We start from the raw sequence: 25778 nt of genomic DNA, 5'->3' as shown, positions 1-25778 counted from the left end.
TCTGTTCTAGTTCTGTTCTAGTTCTGTTCTAGTTCTGTTCTAGTTCTGTTCTAGTTCTAGTTCTAGTTCTAGTTCTAGTTCTGTTCTAGTTCTGTTCTAGTTCTGTTCTAGTTCTGTTCTAGTTCTGTTCTAGTTCTGTTCTAGTTCTGTTCTAGTTCTGTTCTAGTTCTGTTCTAGTTCTGTTCTAGTTCTGTTCTAGTTCTGTTCTAGTTCTGTTCTAGTTCTGTTCTAGTTCTGTTCTAGTTCTGTTCTAGTTCTGTTCTAGTTCTGTTCTAGTTCTGTTCTAGTTCTGTTCTAGTTCTGTTCTAGTTCTGTTCTAGTTCTGTTCTAGTTCTGTTCTAGTTCTGTTCTAGTTCTGTTCTAGTTCTGTTCTAGTTCTGTTCTAGTTCTGTTCTAGTTCTGTTCTAGTTCTGTTCTAGTTCTGTTCTAGTTCTGTTCTAGTTCTGTTCTAGTTCTGTTCTAGTTCTGTTCTAGTTCTGTTCTAGTTCTGTTCTAGTTCTGTTCTAGTTCTGTTCTAGTTCTGTTCTAGTTCTGTTCTAGTTCTGTTCTAGTTCTGTTCTAGTTCTGTTCTAGTTCTGTTCTAGTTCTGTTCTAGTTCTGTTCTAGTTCTGTTCTAGTTCTGTTCTAGTTCTGTTCTAGTTCTGTTCTAGTTCTGTTCTAGTTCTGTTCTAGTTCTGTTCTAGTTCTGTTCTAGTTCTGTTCTAGTTCTGTTCTAGTTCTGTTCTAGTTCTGTTCTAGTTCTGTTCTAGTTCTGTTCTAGTTCTGTTCTAGTTCTGTTCTAGTTCTGTTCTAGTTCTGTTCTAGTTCTGTTCTAGTTCTGTTCTAGTTCTGTTCTAGTTCTGTTCTAGTTCTGTTCTAGTTCTGTTCTAGTTCTGTTCTAGTTCTGTTCTAGTTCTGTTCTAGTTCTGTTCTAGTTCTGTTCTAGTTCTGTTCTAGTTCTGTTCTAGTTCTGTTCTAGTTCTGTTCTAGTTCTGTTCTAGTTCTGTTCTAGTTCTGTTCTAGTTCTGTTCTAGTTCTGTTCTAGTTCTGTTCTAGTTCTGTTCTAGTTCTGTTCTAGTTCTGTTCTAGTTCTGTTCTAGTTCTGTTCTAGTTCTGTTCTAGTTCTGTTCTAGTTCTGTTCTAGTTCTGTTCTAGTTCTGTTCTAGTTCTGTTCTAGTTCTGTTCTAGTTCTGTTCTAGTTCTGTTCTAGTTCTGTTCTAGTTCTGTTCTAGTTCTGTTCTAGTTCTGTTCTAGTTCTGTTCTAGTTCTGTTCTAGTTCTGTTCTAGTTCTGTTCTAGTTCTGTTCTAGTTCTGTTCTAGTTCTGTTCTAGTTCTGTTCTAGTTCTGTTCTAGTTCTGTTCTAGTTCTGTTCTAGTTCTGTTCTAGTTCTGTTCTAGTTCTGTTCTAGTTCTGTTCTAGTTCTGTTCTAGTTCTGTTCTAGTTCTGTTCTAGTTCTGTTCTAGTTCTGTTCTAGTTCTGTTCTAGTTCTGTTCTAGTTCTGTTCTAGTTCTGTTCTAGTTCTGTTCTAGTTCTGTTCTAGTTCTGTTCTAGTTCTGTTCTAGTTCTGTTCTAGTTCTGTTCTAGTTCTGTTCTAGTTCTGTTCTAGTTCTGTTCTAGTTCTATTCAATATAATGTAGCGTAACAAAAGTACTGAAAAAACTATAAACTGTTAATAGAGTATGTGGTCATTGTACTAATGTAATTTCCCTAAATGATTCATATTTAATAGTTGTTAAGTATTGTCTACACAACAAATAAAACATGCTGTGGTACGTGTGGCTTTCAATCCCCTCCCAAAAAACCCCTCTTACAATAATCGTATTTATTTTTGCTGTACGTTTGTTAAATAATATATAGAGCAAACACACTCAAAATGTTTAAGATAAATAAATAAAAACCAGCTGGCTTGAGTAAATTGATGTTGGAGCTAATTAAATTAGTTTGAAAACGTAATTGCTGCTAGCATCTCATAATTATAAAACACCCCTTTTAAATAGAGATAAACTAAATATTTAAATAAAGAAATTTATTGTGCAAAAATGTTGAAAAAATTTAAAATTTTAATCTTAATATTAATATTAAATATTATAACGAATCAAGAAGCCTTAGCGGCAAAAAGTGAAAACACCAACAATCATGATGCCGTTTGGGGAGCACGTAGCCAACGAGATGTGCATCTAAGTCGACAAATTGTTATGGACAAGGCCAAGACCATGCGTATCATAAGTGGAGATTATGAATATAGACCAAAGGTAATTTCTGGACAAAATTTAGTTAATTTAATATTAAATTAATGTTTAAATTTGTTTAGCCCACGGATTTGCATTATGGCAAGACAATTACTCAAATACAGGTGACCGATCAATATAAAAATGGCAATGGCGGCTATGCCACCTTAAAGGATGGAGGCCCCAGCACCAATTATGCTGTCATTCATTTAAAATCTCAACGCAATCATGGCTATAATTTCATTATTGACATTTATGGTCAATGAGTGTGTTGTATTTAGTTAATTAATGTGCGATAAATTAAATAAAATACGCCAAAAATATTTATTTACTCTTGTTATAAAATAGCATTTATTACAGACTTTTAATTAAAATTGTTAAATAAATAGTTTCATGCCAAAGTTAAATGCAAAAACAAACACAAACAGTTGACTAAATAATAGAGTTGTGTTCAAATAGTGATACATATTTAAACCTCAAAATAAATGTTTAATCAATGTCATTATCAATTGTCAGAAACAACAGAGAATGTTTTTTTTTCTATTTTTTTTTTCGGTAAAGTTTGTGTGTTTGATAATGATTATTATAGTAGTTTTTGTTATTTTTGAAAATTTTTACAAATGATTAGATAATTAGGCAATTGACACATCGAAATTGTTGTGTTTTTTTAACAGCCCTTAGGTGTATTTATATGTAAAGAGATTAAATGTGCAAATTGCAATTATTTTATGTCACTCAAATATTTATTTTCAACTGTTTATTTATTGTATTATGTTTAGGTATATGGATAGATTTCAATTAAACATTTTGTCAGTGGTTGGTTATTTTTTTAAACAATGCAATAGATACTTTTTCCCCAACATTATAATCCAACTTATTTAAAGAAAGTCCCCCTGTGGCACCTCTTTCCCCATACCACCACTGCCTTAAGAGTTTTGCACAAAACCTTAGCATACCTTTAGGCTTAAACGAAAATAACTTAAAGGTTCCTCACTGAAACTGCACAGGGTGTTTAGATAAAAATAAATATCTTGTTTATTCAAGAGTGTTGTAAAAAACAATTGTTATTATTTAATTGATAAGATAACAATGTGCCATACGGAGAATTTTAGCAAACATTGGAAAAAAGTACAATATAAAAAAAAAATAAAAACAATAATTTATTAATTCATCAAGACCAGAACCACAAGTGTTAATGACTCACATTAAAGATCTGAAAAATATTAAAAATAAAAACATATATAAAAATATATTTACACGCAACAATATGTTATTCAGATCTAGTGCGATAGTGACAGTTAAAACGAAAACACTTGTTTAGTAAAAAAAAAAAATAGAATATTAAAATAATGAAATCCTTAACTGTATTAAGCATTGTTGCTGGAGCAATACTGTTGGTTAGTGTAGCTGTCCAGGCCAATAATATAACCTGGGGTTATGTGGGACCCTATGATCGCCTATTAGCCACCGATTATGTGATTAAGCCAAGCAGCTGGTTTACCAAGCAAACCGCCGAAGTTGTCTATCCACCCAAGGTGAGTTTTTCAGTTCCCATATTCATAAACTATTTTTAAATCTATAAATTTAAAAATTGTTTTTTTTAAATGGAGATAATTGTTTAATACCATAACATTATTATTTATAAATTTTCGTCTTTTTTAGGGCCACATTAATTATGTGATTTTGACCGCCATTAAGGCCTGGGATTGGGGCGGCCGCAAACAATTCGGTTATGCCTCCTTGTTAAAAGGTGGTCCAGGTCATCGTAATTCTACCATTTACCTGAAGTCTCAAAGTGGCAAAGCTTTAAATTTCACCATACAATATTTTGGACGTTAAATGGTACTTTATTTTCATTTGTGGATCTCAAATATGAAATAAATTTAAACAAAGTGATGTCTGATATTAAAATGTTTAAAAAAAAAATAAAGAAATTTAGCAAAACTAATTAAAAAAAAAATTCATCAAAAGTTTTCTATGTGAATATAACAAAAAAGTGGTTAACAAAATTATAAGAGCTTTATATTTTCTTAGAAATATAACTGTTAAATCTTTTCGGGGATAAAAATCTTTATTTTAGCCTGACAATCTCTTATATATTATACCGAAGTAAATTCTTAATGAAATTTCTAGAATTAGAGTCAAGTTAAATCACTGTCCACACAATAACAACTCAACATTATGTTGCAGATTTGTGGACATTATATGAATATATTCAGTGCCATAACACCAGGCGTGGATTCAGAGGGGGTGAGATAGGAAATTCCCCCCCCCAAAACCGAAAAGTTTTCATATAAAAAAAGGAATAAAGAGAAAAATGTAGAACAATTCACCCCCAAATGGGTGAACTGGATCCGCGCCTGAATAACACTGTGTGTAATTTTTTTGAGTCATGGAAATATAACCATATACGGACATTTCTACGTGATAAAAGACCAAAAGAAAAAGACCCGTGTCTACCAGTTTTCCTCAAAGTCATGAACTTTTTTCTTATTTCGGTGTCATTTTTGCAAAAAGTGTTCATTTTCTCAAGCTCATATCTTGCAAACCATTCGGAATTTTGCTCTCTGAGGCAAAGTTGTAGCCCTTGTCAAAAAGAACAATCATTGTGAACATATAAAATCAAAAAAAAATTCATCTTCAAGATCAAAATCGCAAAAAACTTTAAAAAATTCGAAATAAATTTTTTTAAAGCTGCCCAAAACGGTCGTTTTTTGTTGGTCTTTTATCACGTAGTGGTGTCCGAATATGGTTATTTTTTTTGTCGTGTTGCACTATGTAACTCATGTTATTATACGATTTAAGGCGTTCTTTTGTTTAGCGGATTCATACCCATTTCCAGTTCATTACCTTTAAATAAAAAACAAACCAGATGATTTTTTAGGAAACGCAATGGAGCAATCGTAATATAAGAATGTATTTGTGGGGCTAAGGGGCAAGGGATCAACTTTCTACGTGAAGCTATCCGAACAGACCATTTCATAAGCAAAATGTAACTAAATTGTAGAATAAGCTTATCATAAGAGAAAAAGTTAACAATTTAACAAATATGATTGCAAATGGCTTATTTACGCAATAGTTTGAGAATGATGTCCCGTTGTTGAGAATGATGTCCCGTTATATGACGCGTGCGTGCATTTCGTATTATTTTGGTTGAAGTTTTTAGTCTTAGTGTTTTGTTCAAAGAGTGAAGTGTTTTAAAATGTTTAAAATTTTAAAAAAAGTTATTATTAAAATAATAAAACTTGATAAATAATTTACACAGAGAACACAGATTCGTGATAGCAACCGAATTTGTTGCCAATCGAATGATTTGTAACAAAATATTGTAGTCACAACTGTAAAATTCGGTCACTAAGATAGAATCATTCGATTGGCAACAAATTCGGTTGCTATCACGAATCTGTTTTCTCTGTGTATAAATAAATTTCACAAAAATTAAGTACAAATATTATTTGGTTATATTCCCAAGCTTACAAAAATATTACGAATGTAAGCTTCTACAGACAAGTAATATTATCGCAAGGTTTCAGTTTTCATTATTAAATAATTTTTAATAAGACTTTTTACAATAGTTATCACAACACTTTTCTAAGCTTAAGGCTTATGTTGGTAAGCTTGTTACAAGTTATTTCTATATAGTTTTGGTTTGTTGGGAATGGTCGACAGGGTGCTTCTCTGCAATCCAGAAGACAAATTTGGATATTAAATAATTAAGTATTCTTTGTGAAGAAATGTGTGATCTTCTAAAGTATTTTACATATATTTCTTAACCATCAACTTATGAAAATAAAAGAAAAACATAATGAATCGTTTATGAAAATGTTGACTCAAATTTATACATTTAGAAACCGCACAAATTATAATTATTTACACAAATATTCATGATTCGATTAATGTTACCAGTTTGTCCATGAATCAGACGTCGGCATAGATAGAATGTGATTCACACTTTCAAAACCTGAAGCTTCACTAAAATGAATTCGGGTATGCTTAGTCAATACAGATTTTTCAAGGGTCGGCTTTTCTGAAATGTATATCACCACAGACTATTTAATATATTTATTCGGTTCTTCATCAGAAGTATAAACAAATAGAGTCAATCCGAGGAGAGTAATTCTTTGGCTCCTAATCAGGTTTGTTTTCCAATGTAAACTAATAACTACAATCCGATTAATTTAAAGTTTTGGCTGTGGCCAGTTTTTGAAAACAGGCATGGATCAGTTCAGACGATCGTACTTTTTTTGATATTATTGGGTGTATGTTTAGCTTTTATTTTCAAACATTTTTACAATATAAATTTATTCAAAGTATTGGCTATTCTTAGCTATGACCTTTTCCCATCCTTCTGGAAAGATTTGGATTCCAAGCCAAAATAACAACTGCTCATCTTATGAGGCCAAGAACGAATCAAGCCAATTGGGGATACTCTGTTCCAAGGTTGGAAGATCATCCCAGTGGAAAAAACTTCCATTTGATACAGCTATTGCTGAGTTGTCAATCATTGACCGATTAGGAATCAGGTCGTTTCGGAGCGTAGGAAACGAACGGTGTCGATTCAGCTAGTTGCCCGGGCTTCACATAAGATCTCTTAAGCTTCGGGTAATTGTAATGGATACATTTTTCATCGCAAGTAATGATTTGGTTCAAAAATGATTTTTGTAGCGTTTCAGCATAATATCGGACATGCAAAATCGTATGTCGGCTTCAATTCGTATGGTACCCAATTTCCCTTCATTCATTGTGAAATTGAAGGTGTAGCTACCAATGATTTTGCAAGCTCTTGTTGAGTTTGACAACAATCTTCATGGAGTAGTGCCTTCCATTCTTGGTCTTAAATTTTTTTTGGCGGGACTGGGCGATCTTTATGTTCTGTGCCAAAATCACCACTTCTGAACAGCTCAAAACATCTCTCGTACATTGAAACCGATGAAACACATTCACCATAAGCTTTTGTGCACAGAGAAAACAGATTCGAGATAGCAACCGAATTTGTTGCCAATCGAATGATTCTGTCTTAGTGACCGAATTTTACAGTTGTGACTACAATATTTTGGAAGGGGCAACTAAAGTTTAGTTGCCTCAACTGAAATTCTTCTTTATCAAGTGACTTTCTGTTGTTAGACCTGAAAAATTCTATGTGTGCAACCGAATCATTCGATTGGCAACAAATTCGGTTGCTATCACGAATCTGTTTTCTCTGTGTGGGCAATCGTTTATCGCACCTTTTTTTCAAATTAAAGAAGTAAAGCAAAACTTCCCGTATATGACGCTTTCTATAATAACAAGATTTTCTTTAAACGATTTTCTATAGAAAATGTTTTGTATAACAGTTTGAATTTGATTTATTTTCTAATGAATACAATTTTGTTCAGCATTTCTAGTTTTTTTATATAACATTTTAGATTTCCTCTTCTTTTTTTTCATTCTTTCTTTTATTAATAATAATATTATTATTTTTAATTAACATACAAAATACATACATATTAAACCATAAACATAATTAAATATTGTTCTTTTATTTTATTTTAAATTTAAGTATAAGTAATAAAAAACACACATTATTTTTATTATTATTTAAAATTATTTTTGTTATTTGCCATAAATTTCTACACGGAACATTAGACCATAATTGTATTGTGACTGTAGTTTGATGTTGACAAAATTGAAACCAGGTCCACCCGAATAAATGGTTGCATGTCCACCCGTACCGTTTGTCACCTGATCGAATGCTCTGATGCCGGTGATAATGCGACCATTACCAATGCCCTGTTTCATGGAAGAAGGGGTAGTAAGAATATGTAAACATTTTGAGGTATATTGAAATAATGGAATGAAATAATGGAATAATGATTGAGGTTACGATGTTGAATCGAACATTGAAGAATGAAGTGTTATTTTTCAAGAATTTCTGTAACTAATTTGAGTTGCATTTTAATTAAGTTTTTAATACTTTTATTTTCATTTTATGTATGTATTTTATATTTGTAGCTTCTGTGTAAAACATTTTCCTTTGTATTTTTATACCCTTCACTATCGTGAGAAGTTTGTCATTCCGTTTATAATTTCCACAATATAATTTTCCGACCCTATAAAGTATATATATTCTGGATCCTTATAGATAGCGGAGTTGATTAAGCCATGTATGTCTGTCCGTCTGTCTATTGAAATCAATAATTCTGTCAGACATGCTTTCGAGAAGTTTCCTAATTAAAAATCAGTAAAATTGGTCCATAAATGGCTGAGATATGAGGAAAAACAAGGACAACATAAATTTTTGACCTATTTTTGACCTATATCTTGAGTTATAAAACATTAATAAAGACAATATGGATATCTAATGATAGATGAGACCACAGTAAGTTGGACCTACAATGGGTCAAAATCGGAAAAATATTTTTTAACCCGAATTTTTTTTTCACCCAAAAAAAATTGAAAAACCCAAAAAAATTAAATTAAAAATAACAACTCGAAAATTTTTTTTTCCAAAAATAAAAAATTTATTTTGTTTACCTAAAAATATTTCAAATTTGTATTTTGAAGTATAATTTGGTGAAGGGTATATAAGATTCGGTACAGCCGAATATAACTCTCTTACTTGTTTTTTTTTCATTTTATTCATGGTACATTTGCCGATCGATAACTGTTACATTTCCACAATAATCGAATCAAATTGATTTGAGAGTATCAAAAAAGATGGGAGTCATTCCGTTTGTAACACATCAAAATATTTGTCGCAGACCCACATTATTCCTCTGGGTCCTCATACGATTCTAAGACGATCCAGCTATGTCCGTCCGGTCAGTAGCAAACACTAGCCCAAACGAAAGGAGCTAGTTGATTAAGTTTGTTTTGTTTTGAAAGTGAGCAATATCGGTGTATGATTTCATCTAGCCCCCATACAAATGTTCCCCGGAATACTTTTTCACCAGTCAAAAATATGTTGATTATGCGGCAATCTTGATAAAAATTTGCACAAATTAATTCTTAGTACTCTGAAATTATATCTATTGTAAAGTATGGCGATATTTCGTAACATTCGGGTAGCATTTGTCCCTAGTCCCCATACAAGGTCCCCCACAGAAAATGACTTAAATATTCATAATTCTCTTAAAATAATTAATATCGTGATGAAATTGGGTACAAACTAGTTTTATATGAACCTTAGCCTTATTACCAACTTTTGTGAGGATCGGCTTATAATTGACCCTACCCCCCATATAATCCCTATATCAGAAAAATATTTTATTGTCGCTATTGATGATGGGTATATAAGATTCGGCACAGCTTGTTATTAATTAAGTTTGTTGTTCTTTTAAATCACTTTCAGATCGACTACCGTTACTGAACATCTTGAACTCAAAAGCTTTTTCAAGGGAAAAGTTTTTACAGCAGATGTTTAGACATTTTATAATAAAATACAAGTTTTTGTATTATATTAATTATACTGAATACTTGTTTCTCCTTTAAAATTCCATAATCTAAGATTTTTCTTTATAAAAGTTTTGATTTCTTTATTCAAAAAAATTTTGTAATTTTTGGATATAATATGATAAATTTGACAAAAATGTATCCTTAGTTTTAATAGTAACATCTTCAGATATTTAGAAACACCTGCTGAATGATTGACCTTCCACTGTCGAGGTCAAAATTAGGTTTTCGAATATTTCGAAATTTTACGAATTTATTGCGTACTTGTTTTTAAATTATACCTAGGATTTTTTTTATGGATTGGTTTATGACAAATATTCAAAGACGTAAAATGGTTCATAATAATTTAAACATCTCAACAAAATGTCAATTGAATAGTTTATGTTTAGTTCTTTACTCTAAATTTATTGTGGGCTTTACTCTGCTATCAGTCTATTCTTATATTATTATAATCAATGGGTGTAGGAAGAACGCGCACGTCTTTCTTTTTTCGCTGCCTTCGAGAGTTTTGCGTTTTGCTAGCATTGGCTAAAGTTTGGCGTCGTCTAACTGTACCGCGTTACGGTTTTTCGAAGATAGCATTGGCCTCATGCAAACGATTCTGGTTTTAATTATATTAGATACGTGTTGGAGTACCAAACAAAACTCATTTTAGATTTTGGTAGAAACCATAAAACTTAGAAGCTGAGTACGAGAATTTCGGCTTTCTGTACGAAAGTATAGGTCCATTGGCTGTTTTCTGGACAAGGCTCTTCTTCATTTTATAACTCAAATTAAATTCAAAATCCTAAATAATGGATAATGTTCCCTTTGACTTAAATTTTTATATTAGGACTGAGCAATAGCAAACATTATTGGTCTATTGAATAATTTAATTTAAAAAAAATCGAGAATTGCACAGAATTCAAATCATAGTTGTGGCAAAAATTAAGTTTTTTGTCCCTTAATTATATCTGTATGAGTGGCATTGAACTAACTCTAATTTGCATTCTATTTTCACTAATAAATAAAATAAACAACGAGCTCTGTTATAAATGAAACCACAAACAATGATAATTTTCGTTAGTCTCAGAGACCTCAACACTAAATAAGAGTTGAATGGTGGAAAAATAAAGCACCTGCTGGAATTTTATAGGCTCTGGAAGTTTTGTCTATTTGTAAACTTTTCTTACATTCCACGTTGGCTGGATTTATCCAAAATAGTTAAGTTAAAGTAACTGACCAAAAAGCTTATGGTGAATGTGTTCCATTGGTTTCAACGTGCGAGAGATGGTTTGTGCAGTTCAGAAGTGGTGATTTTGACACGGAAGGCAAAGATTGTTTGAAGACCAAGAACTAGTCTACGAAGATTGCTGTCAAACTCAAGCAGCGATTTCAAAAGCAAAAGCAAGCAAATTGGGTACCATACGAGTTCAAGCCGAGAGACCCTGAAAGACGATTTTGCATGTACGAAATGATGCATGAACGCTATAAAATCATTACTTGCGATGTAAAGTGGATCCATTACGATACCCCGAAGCGTAAGATATTGTATGTTAAGCCCGGCCAACCAACGAAATCGACACCAAAGCCAAATATCCATGGCGATAAGGAAATGCTCTGTATTTGGTGCTAGCAAAAGGGTCCTTTCTATTATGAGCTGCTGAAATCTGACACAACATCACAATGAAACTGTATCGAATGCAAGTGATTCGTTTAAAGTGATCATTGGCCAAAAAATTTCCAGAACTTGTGACCAGACATGAAACCATAATATTCCATCATGACAACGCACGGCCACATGTCGAAATATCTGTTAAAAAGTATTTGGAATGAAGTGGCTGGAAAGTTTTGCCTAACTCGCTTTATAGTTCAGATCGTGCTCCGTCCGACTACTATTTGTTTCGATCGATGCATAAAGCTCTCTCTGGGATACGCTTCACTTTGGAACAGATTATCCCATGTTGACTAAATTCGTTCATGGCCTCAAAAGATGAGCAGTTATTTTGGCTCGGAATCCATATGTTGCCAGAAAGATGGAAAAACGTCATAGCTAACAATGGAAAATAAATTTATAGTGTACACAGAGATAACAGATTCGTAGTAGCAAACCGAATTTGTTGCCAATCAAATGATTCAGCTTTAGATACCAAATTTTACAGTTGTGGCTAATAAAATATTGGTTGCTTCAACAGAAACTCTTCCTTATCAACTGAACTTCTGTTGATATAACTGAAAAACACTTTGTGTGCAACCCAATCATTCGATTAAAAATAAAAGCTAAAAATTTGAAAAAAAAAATCCTGCATTTTTAAGTCATACGCCCAATATTTTAGTCATGTATTTGAGAATATCAGCTGTCCCAAATTAAAAAAACTCCTAACAACAAAAATGACCTTTAACTCAAAAGAAAGCATTAAAACTGAACATAAAAATTCTTACTTTGAAGATCTTTGAATCCAGAAAAACCGGATGAATTATAAAATGAACTTGTCGCTTGACCTTTAACCTTTTCAAAATCCAAAATAGAGTATTGAAAAGTTACATGAATAATTGGAATATCAGTGAATTTTTATTATTATGACTAGGAAGGATTCTCTCTTTTAAAACCTTCAAACCCAGAAAAACTGGATGAATTATAAAAATTAAATTTGGCGCTCACAGAAAGTTAACTTTTCAGTTAATTTTCCAATGATCATAAATTGAGAATTTCTGCTGTTCACATCTAAACAAAATTCATAACAACAATAAAACGCCATTGGCTGATGTTGTTAAGACATTCATAAACCTCTTGACCCCAGACTCATGCTAAATCACCACAATTCGTTTTAGAAAATTTTAATAGATTTTATATTTAGAAATTCTTATTATTATTATTGTTAATCTGAAGGTTTCATACAATGAACTTGTTGCGTATTTTACACAAAAATTATTTATATTTCCATATACAACAACTTATCTGACGTTGCTAAAAAATATTCTGCGTTTTTGCAAAATCTAATTTCTAATAGTTTTTTTTTTTTTGTTCTTCTTGCTGTTCATAAATCAAACATAACTAGAGGAGAATGTGTGCAAAAAATAAGTCAAACTTAGAACCAGCATGTGTTTAACATGATTTCCTTACAGAGGCAGAATAAAGCTTATCAGTAAATGATTTTTTTTTTTTTTAAAAAAAAGAAAAAAATAACAAGTCGTTTGGCGAAAAAAAAATAAAGATTTCCGGTAGCAGGAAAACGCAATTTTGCAAAAAAAAGAAGCAGAAACAGAAACAAAAACTATAATTAAATGACTAATAAACTTAATTTGAAACAATAAAATTTCTAAAGATTGAATAAAAATTTAAATTCTTTTGAAAGAAAGAACACAAAAATAACAAGCACCTAAATGAAATAGAAAGCAACCTTGAGTAGGAATCAGAGAAAAAAAATCGAATTTTAATTGTGAAAAAATTTACAGATAAGCCGGAGTCAAAAGAAAACGAAATCTGCCTAAAAACTGAAAGAAAGAAATGAAAAACAGTCAAAGGAAAACAAAAGCAAATTAAATGTTCAAAATAATGATAAGCATTTCAAACCCGCCACTTTTTGCTTTCATTGTACTTTCATTTCAATTCATTTCACTCAAAAAAACGTTCGTTTTTTTTCAAGGGTATAAAATGCTTTACGTACGTCAAAAACCCATACTTCAATGTTTGATGAGACTGTATGAATGAATGAATGCAAAAGAAGTGAAAATTTGTGATTCTTACATTTTTGGGAAATTTAATTTCATGAGTCACATATTTCCCCGTCGATGAAGCATTGAATATTTGCTCTGCATGCAGCAACTGGGCGGAATTTGATATATTACCCCAGGTACTGGAAATCGCATAAGTGGTGGCCAATAGGCTGAGCATCACCACTGTCAAAATTAATCTCATATTTTGCATTTTTATTACCATGATTTTCATTAATTTACTTTGAGTTTTTTCCAACAAATTTTTTTGATAATTTGTTTTTATTATTGCTAAAGCTTGTGGTATTTTTACAACACGTTTATTTTCTTTTTATAATTTGTATGACACACGTTTTATATTCTTTGGCTTAAGAGCTTTATAAAGCGTTTAGTTGCTATTTATTTTATTTTATTCTTTCTATATTTTATTATTATTAATTGAAATGATTTCAATCCGTTTTCAAGCAGCAAATTTTTAAAACTAATTTTTATTTCACTGAAAAAACGAAAGCTTAGCTTAAGAAAAAATATTCTAAAATTGTAAGAAGGGAGATATATGCGCCAGCAATATGAAATGAGTTTAATCGCAAGAAAGAGTGACATTTTTCTTAAACATAGACGAATTTTCAATGCCCTTCACTGTGGATTTAATTAATAAGTATTATGGAAATGTGGCATTACTGGTTTCTAGAGTAATACTGGTTTTGATCTAGTTAAATTCTTGTTTTGATCAAGATCAGTTCTAGTTCAGTTATACACCATTTCCAATTGTATTTCAGAAGTTTCTAATTATATTTCACAAAATTCCAATTGAATTTCAAATATTTCCAATTATATTTTGGAAAGTTCTAATTATATTTCAGAATTTTGTAATTATATTTCAGAAGTTTCCATTTATATTTCAGAACTTTCTAATTGTATTTCAGAAATTTCCAATAGTATTTCAGAATTTTCCAATTGTATTTGAAAAAATTCCATTTGCAGGAATTTGTTTCAGGAATTTCCATTGGTATTGCTATTAAATTTTCCAAAATACAAATGGAAATTTCTGAAATACAATTGGAAAATTCTGAAATACAATTAGAAACTTTTTAAGTGTAAATTAAAAATTCTGAAATGCAAATGGAAATTTTTCTGAAATACTATTGGAAATTTCTTAAATACAATTAGAAATTTATGAACTATAAATGGAAAATTCTGAAACATAATTGGAGTATTCTGAAATTTAATTAGAAAATTCTGAAATATAATTGGAAATTTCTGAAATATAAATGGAAAATTCTGAATTATAATTAGAATTTTCTGAAATACAATTAGAAATTTCTGAAATACAATTGGAAATGGTTCAGGTTCTAGTTCAGGTTCTAGTTCAGTTCTAGTTCAGTTCTAGTTCAGTTCTAGTTCAGTTCAAGTTCAGTTCTAGTTCAGTTCTAGTTCAGGTTCTAGTTCAGGTTCTAGTTCAGGTTCTAGTTCAGGTTCTAGTTCAGGTTCTAGTTCAGGTTCTAGTTCAGGTTCTAGTTAAGGTTCTAGTTCAGGTTCTAGTTCAGGTTCTAGTTCAGGTTCTAGTTCAGGTTCTAGTTCAGGTTCTAGTTCAGGTTCTAGTTCAGGTTCTAGTTCAGGTTCTAGTTCCAGTTCAGGTTCTAGTTCTGTTCTAGTTCAGGTTCCAGTTCAGGTTCTAGTTCTGTTCTAGTTCAGGTTCTAGTTCTGCTCTAGTTCTAGTTCAGTTCAGGTTCTAGTTCAGTTCTAGTTCAGTTCTAGTTCAGTTCTAGTTCAGTTCTAGTTCAGTTCTAGTTCAGTTCTAGTTCAGGTTCTAGTTCTAGTTCAGGTTCTAGTTCAAGTTCAGGTTATAGTCAGGTTCAAGTTCAGGTTCTAGTTCAGGTCCTAGTTCAGGTTATAGTCAGGTTCTAGTTCAGGTTCTAGTTCAGGTCCTAGTTCAGGTTCAAGTTCAGGTTCAAGTTCAGGTTCTAGTTCAGGTTCTAGTTCAGGTTCTAGTTCGGGTTTTAGTTCAGGTTCTAGTTCTAGTTCAGGTCCTAGTTCAGGTTATAGTCAGGTTCAAGTCCAGGTTCAAGTTCAGGTTTTAGTTCAGGTTCTAGTTTAGATTCAAGTTCAGGTTCTAGTTCAGGTTTTAGTTCAGGTTCTAGTTCTAGTCCAGGTTATAGTCAGGTTCAAGTTCAGTTTCAAGTTCAGGTTCTAGTTCAGGTTCTAGTTCAGGTTATAGACAAGTTCAAGTTCAGGTTCTAGTTCAGGTTCTTGTTCACGTTTTAGTCCAGGTTCTAGTTCAGGTTCTAGTTCAGGTTCTAGTTCAGGTTCTAGTTCTAGTTCAGATTCTAGTTCAGGTCCTAGTTCAGGTTCAAGTTCAGGTTCAAGTTCAGGTTCTAGTTCAGGTTCTAGTTCAGATTCTAGTTCAGGTTCTAGTTCAGGTTTTAGTTCAGGTTCTAGTTCAGGTCCTAGTTCAGGTTATAGTCAGGTTCAAGTCCAGGTTCAAGCTCAGGTTCTAGTTCAGGTTCTAGTTCAGATTCTAGTTCAGGTTCTAGTTCTAGTTCAGGTCCTAGTTCAGGTTCTAATTCAGGTTCTTGTTCAGGTTCTAGTTCAGGTTCTAGTCCAGGTTCTAGTTCAGGTTATAGTCAGGTTCAAGTTCAGTTTCAAGTTCAGGTTCTACTTCAGGTTCTAGTTCAGGTTCTAGTTTAGGTCCTAGTTCAGGTTATAGTCAGGTTCAAGTTCAGGTTCTAGTTCAGGTTCTAGTTTAGGTCCTAGTTCAGGTTATAGTCAGGTTCAAGTTCAGGTTCTAGTTCAGGGTCTAGTTCAGGTTCTAGTTCAGGTTCTAGTTCAGGTTCTAGTTCAGGTTCTAGTTCAGGTTCTAGTTCAGGTTCTAGTCCAGGTTATATTTCAGTTCTAGTTCAGTTCTTGTTCAGTTCTTGTTCAGTTCAGCTATGACCTTTTGCCATCTTTCTGGCAACATACGGATTCCGAGCCAAAATAACAGCCAAGAACGTATCTGAAGTGAAGCTTATCCCAGAAAGAGCATTCTGCATCGATAGAAACAAATTGTAGTCGAATGGGGCAACGTCTAGACTATAAAGCGGGTGAGGTAAAACTTCCCAACCATTTCATTCTGAATAGTTTTTAAAAGGTTTTTTACAGGTATTGCAACATGCGGTCAAGTGTAATCATGATGGAATATTACAGTTTCTTGTCTGGCCGCATATTCTGGACGTTTTTCGGAAAATGCTCGCTTCAAACGAGTCAGTTGTGTTCGGTACATGTTCCTTATGATGGTCTGGTTAGATTTTACCAGCTCGTAATAGATTGGACGCTTCTGGTTCCACCAATTACAGAGCTATACCTTAGCTCCGTGGATATTGGATTAATTTTCCATCGCTAGTAATGCTTCAGAGCAAAACTATTTGCTTTTATAGCGTTCAAACATCATTACGGACATATAAAATCGCCATTCACGATCTGTCGGCTTCAATTTGTATGGTATCCAATTTCTCAGCTTTCGGATGAATCTTTCTGCTCGCAAACGTTTTGAAATTACTGCTTGAGTAGCTCCCAATGATTTTTTCAATCTCTTGTTGAGTTTGACAACAATCTACAAGGAGTAATGCCTTCAATTCTTGGTCTTCAAACTTTTTTGGCTTGCCTGGGAGAACAAAACATATCTCGCAAGTTGAAACCGATGGAACATATTCACTAGAAACCTTGGGTGCGCGCGCAATCGCTGTGTTTCAGTGGAATTTTTGTTAAATTAAAGAAGTAAAGCAAAACTTCCTCCATATTACGCTATGTTACCACTATAATATTCAATAACTAAGTGAGAATAAATGACAGTTATATACCCTTCATACACTCTATAGTTCTAAGTAATGTAGATGGTAGATAGTCGTTAAAATGTACATGTCTCAAATCATGTAACATATTTAACTTACCCCAGCCGTCCATAAGGGAATTGACAAGTAAAAACATTTTTAATTTTGATTATTTTGAGTTATTTTTCTAAGAAAAACCACTCATTACTCGTATTTTATAAGAATATACAAGTATTTTCTCTTTTTGATTGTACTTTTTTTCGCTAGAATTTCTTATCAGTAATTTTTGTTGCTTCTTATTTTCGAATTTTGAGTACCAGAAAATAAAAACAAAAAGAAATGAAAACAAAACAAAAGCAAAAACAAACAAAATCATAAGTCGTTGTTTTTGAATTTACTTTACGGACTTACTGAATCATAGAGGTTTTACACATTTTACACAGAAATTATAAATAAATTCGATTTGTTTGTTTTTTTATTATTACTATTATTAGTTGATGTAACAACATATGTATATGAAATATGTAGTACCTAATAAAAATTACACTGTACAACAGTCATGGAAAAATCGTAGCACCATATGGTTTCGTGATCAGGTCTAGTATATAATGGAACCAAAGAAATAAAGGATTAACAATTCTCAAAAATAAATAAAAGGTCTTTGGCTTTGAGGGCCGATATAGTTTGTGGCTTACTCGACTTAAAAAATCGCACGATCTGGGTGATCATGCCCTCAAATTGCTCGTGCAGATTGTCCAATGTAGCATGAGCTGTGTAGCACTTAGCACCGTACTGTGCCAAGCCAATTCAGGCCTAAATAAGTTAGTAATCATCGACCTAAAGTGCTCGCCATTGAAGGTGATGATCTGGCTAATGTCGTTCTCAAATATATATGGACCGCTGAAGCCGCCAGCCCAAAAACCACACCTCCTGGATCTCATGTGGATTGGTATCGTCTCAAATTCGACATCCCATTCATCCAAAAATGGGCCTCATAAAATGTGCGAAGAGCAATTTGTCCATGTGTATGAAAACAAATATTGAAATTGTTACAGGGTGTTATGATGCTACATAATTAAATAATAAAATTCTAAAAATAAACCATGATTCCGAGATTTTGTTAATTTTATTATGTTTTAGGACAGATAAGACAATTTTTACTATTTATTTTAAGAAATTGTACAAAAATTCTTATTAAACATAGGCAATTTACATCTGTAGTTTTAATACAGCTATCAAAGATCAGAGGGCAAACTATTAAATTTCGTGAAAGAATAGAAACAACATTTTTGGGTGCTTGTCTAAGCTAAATATAAGCAAAAGATTTATTGTAGATTTTATTGTAACAATTTAATTGCCATAAAATTCCACAGTTGAATTAATACCCTTCGAACGTTTACTTTTCAAAATCACAATAGTTGAGTTAAAACGTGCATTATTGGATTTCTTCATAGGTATACTGCGTATGGGCACCGCTCCAGAACTATTGGTGAATCGATCAAAAACATAAATGGCTGTTACATTTTTTTGCACCTTCATTTTGGCACCCTTAAATAATAGTTATTGATTTTTAGTATTTTACATTTTATAGAGAAATTAGTTCATTATGCTGAACTTACCAATTTGGGAAATGTCACATAAACCTCTTGTATGTAATCCTGTAGAGGATAACGTACCACATTCTCACGATACAACAAACGATCGTTTTTATTGCGCTTACCCCATGTCATAGATTTACCCAAAGTTAATGAGGTTAAAGTTAAAATGAAACAAAAACTTAATAGAAATTTCATTCTATATTTTCTTTTTCTCTTTTTAATAAGAAAATAAGCTGTTACTTCAAGAAGACTTGCAGCTAAACTAATTGTTTGAAATAGTTTTCTTTGTAAAGTTATGATATTGTGGTTTAATGCATTTTCTATTAATTTTTAAAAAATACTTGTTAATATAAATAGAAATACTAAGTATTAGTAATAAGTTTTAAAAAAGATTTTCCAAAGCAAAGTGTGACAACATTTTTGCGGTCATCAGCCACTTTTTCTTAGTAATTATCATATTCTAGAAAAAAGATCATGAAATATTTGTAGCTCACGATCTATATCGATAGGTTATACGTAGAATAGGTTCATAATCCTTCTTCTAAACAACAATATATTTTTGATAATCTGATCCTGCACAATCTCATTTCAACCATCATTAAACCACAGCTAAAACGAGAACAAGCTCGCTTTACGCCAAACAAGTCATATATTGATCACATCAATAGCTTGAGGGTTATAGTTGAACAGTCGATCGAATGGCTCTCACCTCTTTACTTAGTGTTCGTAGACGTCAAACGTGCTTTTGATACATTACAGCACAATGCTTTCTGGGAAGCTCTAAGATGCAAAGTAGTACCCGAGAAGATAATTAAGCTAAGGAGCTCCACAACAATCCATCAAAGTAAACGTTGGAGTTCGTCAAGGCTGTGTTTTGTCTCCATATCTATGCATATGCAGCTTTGGAATTCAGTGGAGCCTCCACGATAGGTTGGAGAATATCGACAATGCAGATGACGTCTGCCTTCTATCCCATTGCTTCTCTAGCATGCACTCCAAGATCCAAGCTTTTGCCTTTGCAGCTAATGCAGCCTTTCAAATTAATATCAACAAAACCAAATCAATGTGTATAAATTCATTATGCAACAAAAACTTCCAGCTTTCGCGGTAACCTGCATTGACATGGATATTTGTTCAGTTCAGAAGTGGTGATTTTGACACGGACGACAAAGATCGCCCAGGCCAGCCAAAAATAGTTTGAAGACCCAGAATTGGAGGCACTACTCCATGAAGATTGTTGTAAAACTTAACAAAAGCTTGCAAAATATATGGGGCTACTCAAGCAGCAATTTCAAAACGTTTGTGAGCAGCAGGATTCATCCAAAAGCATGGAAATTTGGTGCAACGAACTGAAGCTGAGAGACCTTGAAAAACGATTTTGCATATCCGAAATGCTAATTGAACTCCATAAAAGAAAATTGGTTTTGCACCGAATCATTACTTGCGATGAAAAATAGATCCATTACAATAATCCGAAGCGTAAGAGATCGTATGAGAAGCCTGGCCAACTAGCCGAATCGAAACCAAAGCCAAATATCCATTGCTCTGAGGTAATGATCTGTATTTGGTGTGACCAAAAGGGTCCTATCTATTATGACGTCCTGAAATCTGACCAGACCATAACAGACCATCACATCATTCTTTTGAAGCGAGCATTTGTGGAAAAACGCCCAGAATAGGCGGCCAGACATTTAACCGTAATATGCTACATGTTACAACAATACCTGTAAAAAATATTAATAATGAAGTGGTTGGGAAGTTTTGCATCATATTTCATATGATAGTTTCGATCGTTGGAGAACGATCTCTCTGTGATACGCTTCACCTTAGAACAGAGAATCCGAACCTTATAAAGCTGTAAAAGAAAATCATTTTTGCACCGAATCATTAGTTGCAATGAAAATGGATCTATAACGATAACCGGAAGCGTAAGAGATCGTATGTGAAGCCCGGCCAACCAGCCGAAGCGACACCAAAGACAAATATCCATGGCGATAAGGTAATTCTCTGTATATGGTGGGAACAGAAGAGTCCTATCTGTTATGATATCTGATCAGTTTCTCACAGGGAACCTTTGCTGAATGCAACTTATTCGATTGAAGTGAGCATTGGCCGGATGTGAAACCGTAATATTCCATCATGCTACATGTTGCAATACCTGTTAAAAAGTATTTAGAATGAAGATGATGGGAATATTTGCTTCGCCCGCCTTAGTGTCCAGACCTTGTCCCGTCCAACTACTATTTGTTTTGATCGATGCAGAACGCTCTCATTGGGATAAGCTTCACTTTGGAACAGAGTATCCGATATTGGCTTGATTCGTTCTTGGCCTCAAAAGATGAGCAGTTCTTTTGGCTCGGAATCCAAATGTTGCCAGAAAGATGGGAAAAGGTCATAGCTAACAATGGCCAATACCTTGGATAAATTCATATTGTACAAATGTTTCAAAGTAAAAGCTAAACAGTTTAAACAATTCCGCATTTTTAAGTCATACACCAAACATTTAATGAGTTCTACTAAAGCTGGAAAATCAAGTCCAATTTTTATTGCATGATCTGATAACGATCCTGATACGGTTAACGGACCTGATGCTAATCAGTTATGAAGAATTAATTTCCTCCTGAACCCTTTCAACCTATTTGTCACACAGGGATCTCTGAATGTGTCTCTCTCAGTATTTGACTTCCTGTTTAACCTAATCTGATTTTCAATTCTTCTTTTAGTTTCTACGAAAATTCGACACAGGCGAATTAGTATACTTGTTTTCATACTAAACAAGTATCATTTAGCTTATCATTTATACTTATTAGTTTCTACCATTAATCTCCACGGTGAAATTAATACCGACCGAACTCTCTCAAAATAATAGTGGCTATTTCCACACGACCATTAAATTTCTCAGCATTAAAGACAATTACTGGTACAGCTCCAGATACATTGGCATATCTGTCATACACCCAAATGTCCTGAATATTCTCAATAATACCGGGATGAAACTAAAGGAATATTTAAAACTTTAAAAAACTATTGCAAGCATAACTTAAAAAGAAACCATAGCTTACTAGTTGTGGATAAGTAACATAAATGTACTTGGCAAAACCTTCGATGGGAGCTCGGACCACATCTATACATGAAAGTAAGTTTTCGCCAACACCTTTACCCCACTTAACAGGGTGATGGCCCAAAGTCAAAACTTACAAATAACTTCATGTTTTTTATTAATTTAATGCAAAAATATAAAAACACATATTGAATTTAACAGACGCTTTAAAATGCTGCTAGAATATTATTAAATCTTTGTATTTATAAGCTAGTTAAATGCAATTTATAAATGTATTGGCGCTGCTGCTTATCAGAGGATTAAAACCCCAAACTCAATTAATGAAATAAACAAATAAAAAATATTTGTTAAACATTGTTGCAAGTAATGAAATATATTTTAATTTATTTAATATTAATTGAATTTATAAACAAATTACAATTAAATTTAGTACTTTTTAAGAATACACTTTTAGATTAAATAGAATTTTTAGTACAGCATTTTTAATAATTTCTGCTACAGCTGTCCTCTCATTTTTATTTTTTACCATAAAATTCCACAGTCGAATTAATAGCGCTTGAAGGTTGACCTCTCAAAATAACAGTGATCGCTTCCACACGTTCACTCAAATCCTTGTCTACACTATAGGCAAACACTGGTAGAGTTTTTTGCGAACTGGGGTTTTTATCATAAACCCAAATATCCACAATTTCCTCATTAGTACCATTTTCTTCCTAAAATAATATAATTCTAAATTATAAAACATTTCCTTTTATAACAAATGAAAACACTTACATCTCTGGGAGAGTCTACATAAATATCATGAGCAAAACCTTGGATGGCAGCACGTTCCACATCTATACGATATAACAACTTATCGCCCTTACCCTTACCCCATTTGACGGGTTGATTGGCCAATGTCACACAGGCCAAAGTTAAGATTAATCCAAAACATAAGAAAAACTTCATGATGTTGATGTTAAACACGGTTTTAGCAAACTGATAGAATTTTATGGATTTTCTTTCTTTTTATATATACTGGGAAAATATTGCTTTGATTCTGGTTTTATAAGGTTCTTTGAATAAACCCGGGTTTTTAAATGCAAATACCTACACACCTTTATATTTATTATCAGTTAATTGAATATACAGCTGCATGTTTAACAAAAAGAATTATTAAGAAAAACATTTAAATGCACACACATATGAATGATGGCTTATATGTCAAAGCGATTAACTCTAATTTAAGGTTGTTTTTAAATTAAAATAATGGCTTAAGAAACTGAATGACTAAATTTGTTAAGGTAATTACTAGGGGGCGGATTTATATGCAAATGCATGTTTTTTCTGGAACGTCCAAATACAATGCAGACTAATTATCTATCCGAATCGCACATTTTGCTGCAAAATGGCATCGATTTGTTAGTGCATATTTTTGCATATTTTATTGATAATGCATATTCTGTTATATTTTACTTCAAAATGCATATTTATATGCATATTATGCCAATCTTTAATAAAAATATAATTTTTTGTGGTTAATGGGCAATATATTGTTTCGACAAACAAATTTTTGTCGAATTTTTTATAGAAATAGCAGTACATGTTATCGACTAACTTCTTTCGACATCGAGAAACTGGCATTAAGTTCTTCATTTCTCTATCAGTAATTGAAAATTATCATTTCAAAAAATTTTTGTTCAAAAAAGTTTATTTTTTTTAAGTATCACAAATTCATTAAATGTATCGAAAAACATTCATATTTGTTTTCATTGCAATTTCGATTTATAAGAGATTTCGTTATCGAAAGATTTTGTAACTTCACATATACAGTTACCGCTCCTGACAGTCATTTCCAAGCAGTTCTACGAGACTGTCGTAAACTAGTGATTTTGGATAACTTAGAAACAAATGCACTACACAATTAACGTTTAAAGTCCCTACACTATAGATTATATAGAGACACTTAAGTGACAAATGTCTTTATGCTAGATTACATGGGATGTATAAAGTAACCAATTGACTTCTCTCTGCATTACAAATAGTACGTCAAATGACCCAAAATATATAAATTGGAGTCAGCCAAGTGACCAGATATTATTAACAATTTCCGTCTATAAGGGCTACATTTACTAATTCCTTAATTGCTGGGTTATTACGAGGTTGGATGCTGCTTTACAGTACGATCAACATATTGATGATTTTAAAAAGAATGTCAGAATATAGGAGCTCTAATGATTATGGCTTTAAACAATTATTCATAACAAGATATTACAATTAAAATATCCATCGCTTTTTCAGAAGAAAAATTATTTTAAAAACAGTTGTAGAACTTTAATTGTTTAATTCCTGGTATAATTTAAAGAGTTCTAACTACTGGCAACAGTGTTGTGTATTTTTTGGACATTTCGAAATCCATACTTAATTATTTTATGTTTCTGCACAAAAATATAAGTGCATATTTTTAAATTTTTAGGTCATATTTTGATTTTTTGAAGCATATTTTAGGCGCATATTTTCCAATAATAAATGCATGAAAATCCGCCCCCTAGTAATTACTAATTTGAATTCAGTTAATTCACTTTCACTTGTACCACCAAAGCGTCATATGCGGGAAATTTTGCTTTATTTTTGTTAAAAAGTGGTAATTTTGACACGGAACACAAAGATCCGGAAGTTTGAGGATCAAGTTTGTCGACCAAACATTTTTTTTAATTGGAACATCATTCTAAACATTTTAATTCACAGTAGCGTACTCTGAAGCGAATGATTTGGTGTAAGCGAAGAAGGGAATACATTCCAACACATTTTTATACCCTACACCACCATAGTGGGGAGGGTATAATGCGTTTGTGCAGATGTTTGTAACGCCCGAAAATATTAGTCTAACACCCACCTTAATACCGATCGACTTAGAATCACGTTCTGAGTCGATTAAACGATGTCCGTCCGTCCGTCTGGTCGGCTGTGTGGCTGGCTGTCCATGTAAACCTTGTGCGCAGAGTACAGGTCACAATTTTGAAGACATTTCGATGAAATTTGATACATATTATTTTTTCGGCTCAAGAACCAAGCCTATTGAAACTGGCTGAAATCGGTCCATTATTTCACCTAGCCCCCATACAAATGTCCTCCCGAAATTGGACTTTATCGGTCATAAATGTTTAATTTATATATGTATCTCCACAAATTCCGCTCCAAATAAGTTTTATATACACAAAATTCATGTCACCAAATTTTGTTACGATCGGTCCATAATTAGTCATAGCTCCCATATAGACCCGCTTCCGAAAATCACTTTAACGTGCATAAATCGCTTAAAAATGTTGGTAAACACACAAAATTCAACATAGTTAACTTTAATATAGACATAAATCATACGACCTAATTTCATGGTGATCGGTCCATAATTGGTCATAGCTCCCATATAAGGCCCACTTCCAAAAATCACTCAAAAATATAAATTATTGAAATTTTAAAAGAAAAATTGTTTTGCTCTTTTACTTAGTGTAGGGTATTATATGGTCGGGCTTGACCTACCATACTTTCTTACTTGTTACTCTTGCATATTAGGAGCATGAAAAAGAAATGTCCCTATGAAATCTATTAAAAATAAATATTTTGTATAACTCTCCGCATTCCACTTTTAATAAAAAATAACGGTTTTATTCAAATAAAATTTATTTTCGAAAGGGCATCTACGTCTAGAGAACGAGAATCACGGCTTCAGTAAATGTGTCGCAGCGCATCTTCATCGAGTGCTGCAGAGACAACTCAACAGCATATCGAAAGACTAGAAGCCAATCGCTCCCGAATAGCTCGATCAAGAGAAAGAATCGATTTAAAGTTGTCGGCATTTCAGTACAATAAGTTGATGACTACATTAATAACAATGACGTACTGATTGTTGTCATTGTGATTAACATTGCTGCGTTTTGAAGTTCCCTAAGGAATTCCCGGGAATGTGCTGTTCGAACGGTAAAGTTATTCTACCTTTCCG

The 25778-nt window shown here is 32.7% G+C and overlaps 6 protein-coding genes across 6 annotated transcripts in view; 2 read left to right on the top strand and 4 right to left on the bottom strand.

Annotated features, from left to right (window-relative positions):
* Wnt5 (Wnt oncogene analog 5) overlaps positions 1–25778 on the bottom strand; it is a 228504-nt gene that overhangs the window by 132716 nt on the left and 70010 nt on the right. The window lies entirely within an intron of this gene.
* Positions 1934–2632, top strand: LOC135960650 (probable salivary secreted peptide). The gene is made up of 2 exons (XM_065511991.1): positions 1934–2231; positions 2291–2632. Exons 1-2 carry the CDS (start codon positions 2019–2021, stop codon positions 2471–2473), a joined length of 396 nt encoding a protein of 131 aa, XP_065368063.1. The 5' UTR covers positions 1934–2018; the 3' UTR covers positions 2474–2632.
* Positions 3486–4167, top strand: LOC135960251 (probable salivary secreted peptide). Its single transcript, XM_065511494.1, has 2 exons — positions 3486–3742; positions 3870–4167. Exons 1-2 carry the CDS (start codon positions 3557–3559, stop codon positions 4044–4046), a joined length of 363 nt encoding a protein of 120 aa, XP_065367566.1. The 5' UTR covers positions 3486–3556; the 3' UTR covers positions 4047–4167.
* On the bottom strand, positions 7708–13776 carry LOC135960507 (probable salivary secreted peptide). The gene is made up of 2 exons (XM_065511811.1): positions 13366–13776; positions 7708–7976 (listed from the first exon to the last, which is right to left on the bottom strand). The coding sequence occupies exons 1-2, from the start codon at positions 13564–13566 to the stop codon at positions 7800–7802; spliced, it is 378 nt and encodes a 125-aa protein (XP_065367883.1). The 5' UTR covers positions 13567–13776; the 3' UTR covers positions 7708–7799.
* Positions 18427–18983, bottom strand: LOC135962136 (uncharacterized). Its single transcript, XM_065513900.1, has 2 exons — positions 18760–18983; positions 18427–18688 (listed from the first exon to the last, which is right to left on the bottom strand). Exons 1-2 carry the CDS (start codon positions 18931–18933, stop codon positions 18491–18493), a joined length of 372 nt encoding a protein of 123 aa, XP_065369972.1. The 5' UTR covers positions 18934–18983; the 3' UTR covers positions 18427–18490.
* Positions 22164–22798, bottom strand: LOC135962087 (uncharacterized). Its single transcript, XM_065513822.1, has 2 exons — positions 22574–22798; positions 22164–22512 (listed from the first exon to the last, which is right to left on the bottom strand). Exons 1-2 carry the CDS (start codon positions 22745–22747, stop codon positions 22315–22317), a joined length of 372 nt encoding a protein of 123 aa, XP_065369894.1. The 5' UTR covers positions 22748–22798; the 3' UTR covers positions 22164–22314.

Source organism: Calliphora vicina, chromosome 5 (genome assembly GCF_958450345.1).
Source record: "Calliphora vicina chromosome 5, idCalVici1.1, whole genome shotgun sequence".
Classification (NCBI taxonomy): Eukaryota; Metazoa; Arthropoda; class Insecta; order Diptera; family Calliphoridae; genus Calliphora; species Calliphora vicina.
This window is presented reverse-complemented; position numbering and strand designations above follow the sequence as displayed.

Coding starts and splice junctions, on each gene's coding strand:
- LOC135960507 (XM_065511811.1), bottom strand. CDS start 13,566: ATGAAAATCATGGTAATAAAAATGCAAAATATGAGATTAATTTTGACA. Junction 7,977..13,365: donor AAATTAAATTTCCCAAAAAT/GTAAGAATCACA, acceptor TCCATGAAACAG/GGCATTGGTAATGGTCGCAT.
- LOC135962136 (XM_065513900.1), bottom strand. CDS start 18,933: ATGAAATTTCTATTAAGTTTTTGTTTCATTTTAACTTTAACCTCATTA. Junction 18,689..18,759: donor ATGTGACATTTCCCAAATTG/GTAAGTTCAGCA, acceptor CTATTATTTAAG/GGTGCCAAAATGAAGGTGCA.
- LOC135960251 (XM_065511494.1), top strand. CDS start 3,557: ATGAAATCCTTAACTGTATTAAGCATTGTTGCTGGAGCAATACTGTTG. Junction 3,743..3,869: donor AAGTTGTCTATCCACCCAAG/GTGAGTTTTTCA, acceptor CGTCTTTTTTAG/GGCCACATTAATTATGTGAT.
- LOC135962087 (XM_065513822.1), bottom strand. CDS start 22,747: ATGAAGTTTTTCTTATGTTTTGGATTAATCTTAACTTTGGCCTGTGTG. Junction 22,513..22,573: donor ATGTAGACTCTCCCAGAGAT/GTAAGTGTTTTC, acceptor ATATTATTTTAG/GAAGAAAATGGTACTAATGA.
- LOC135960650 (XM_065511991.1), top strand. CDS start 2,019: ATGTTGAAAAAATTTAAAATTTTAATCTTAATATTAATATTAAATATT. Junction 2,232..2,290: donor ATTATGAATATAGACCAAAG/GTAATTTCTGGA, acceptor AAATTTGTTTAG/CCCACGGATTTGCATTATGG.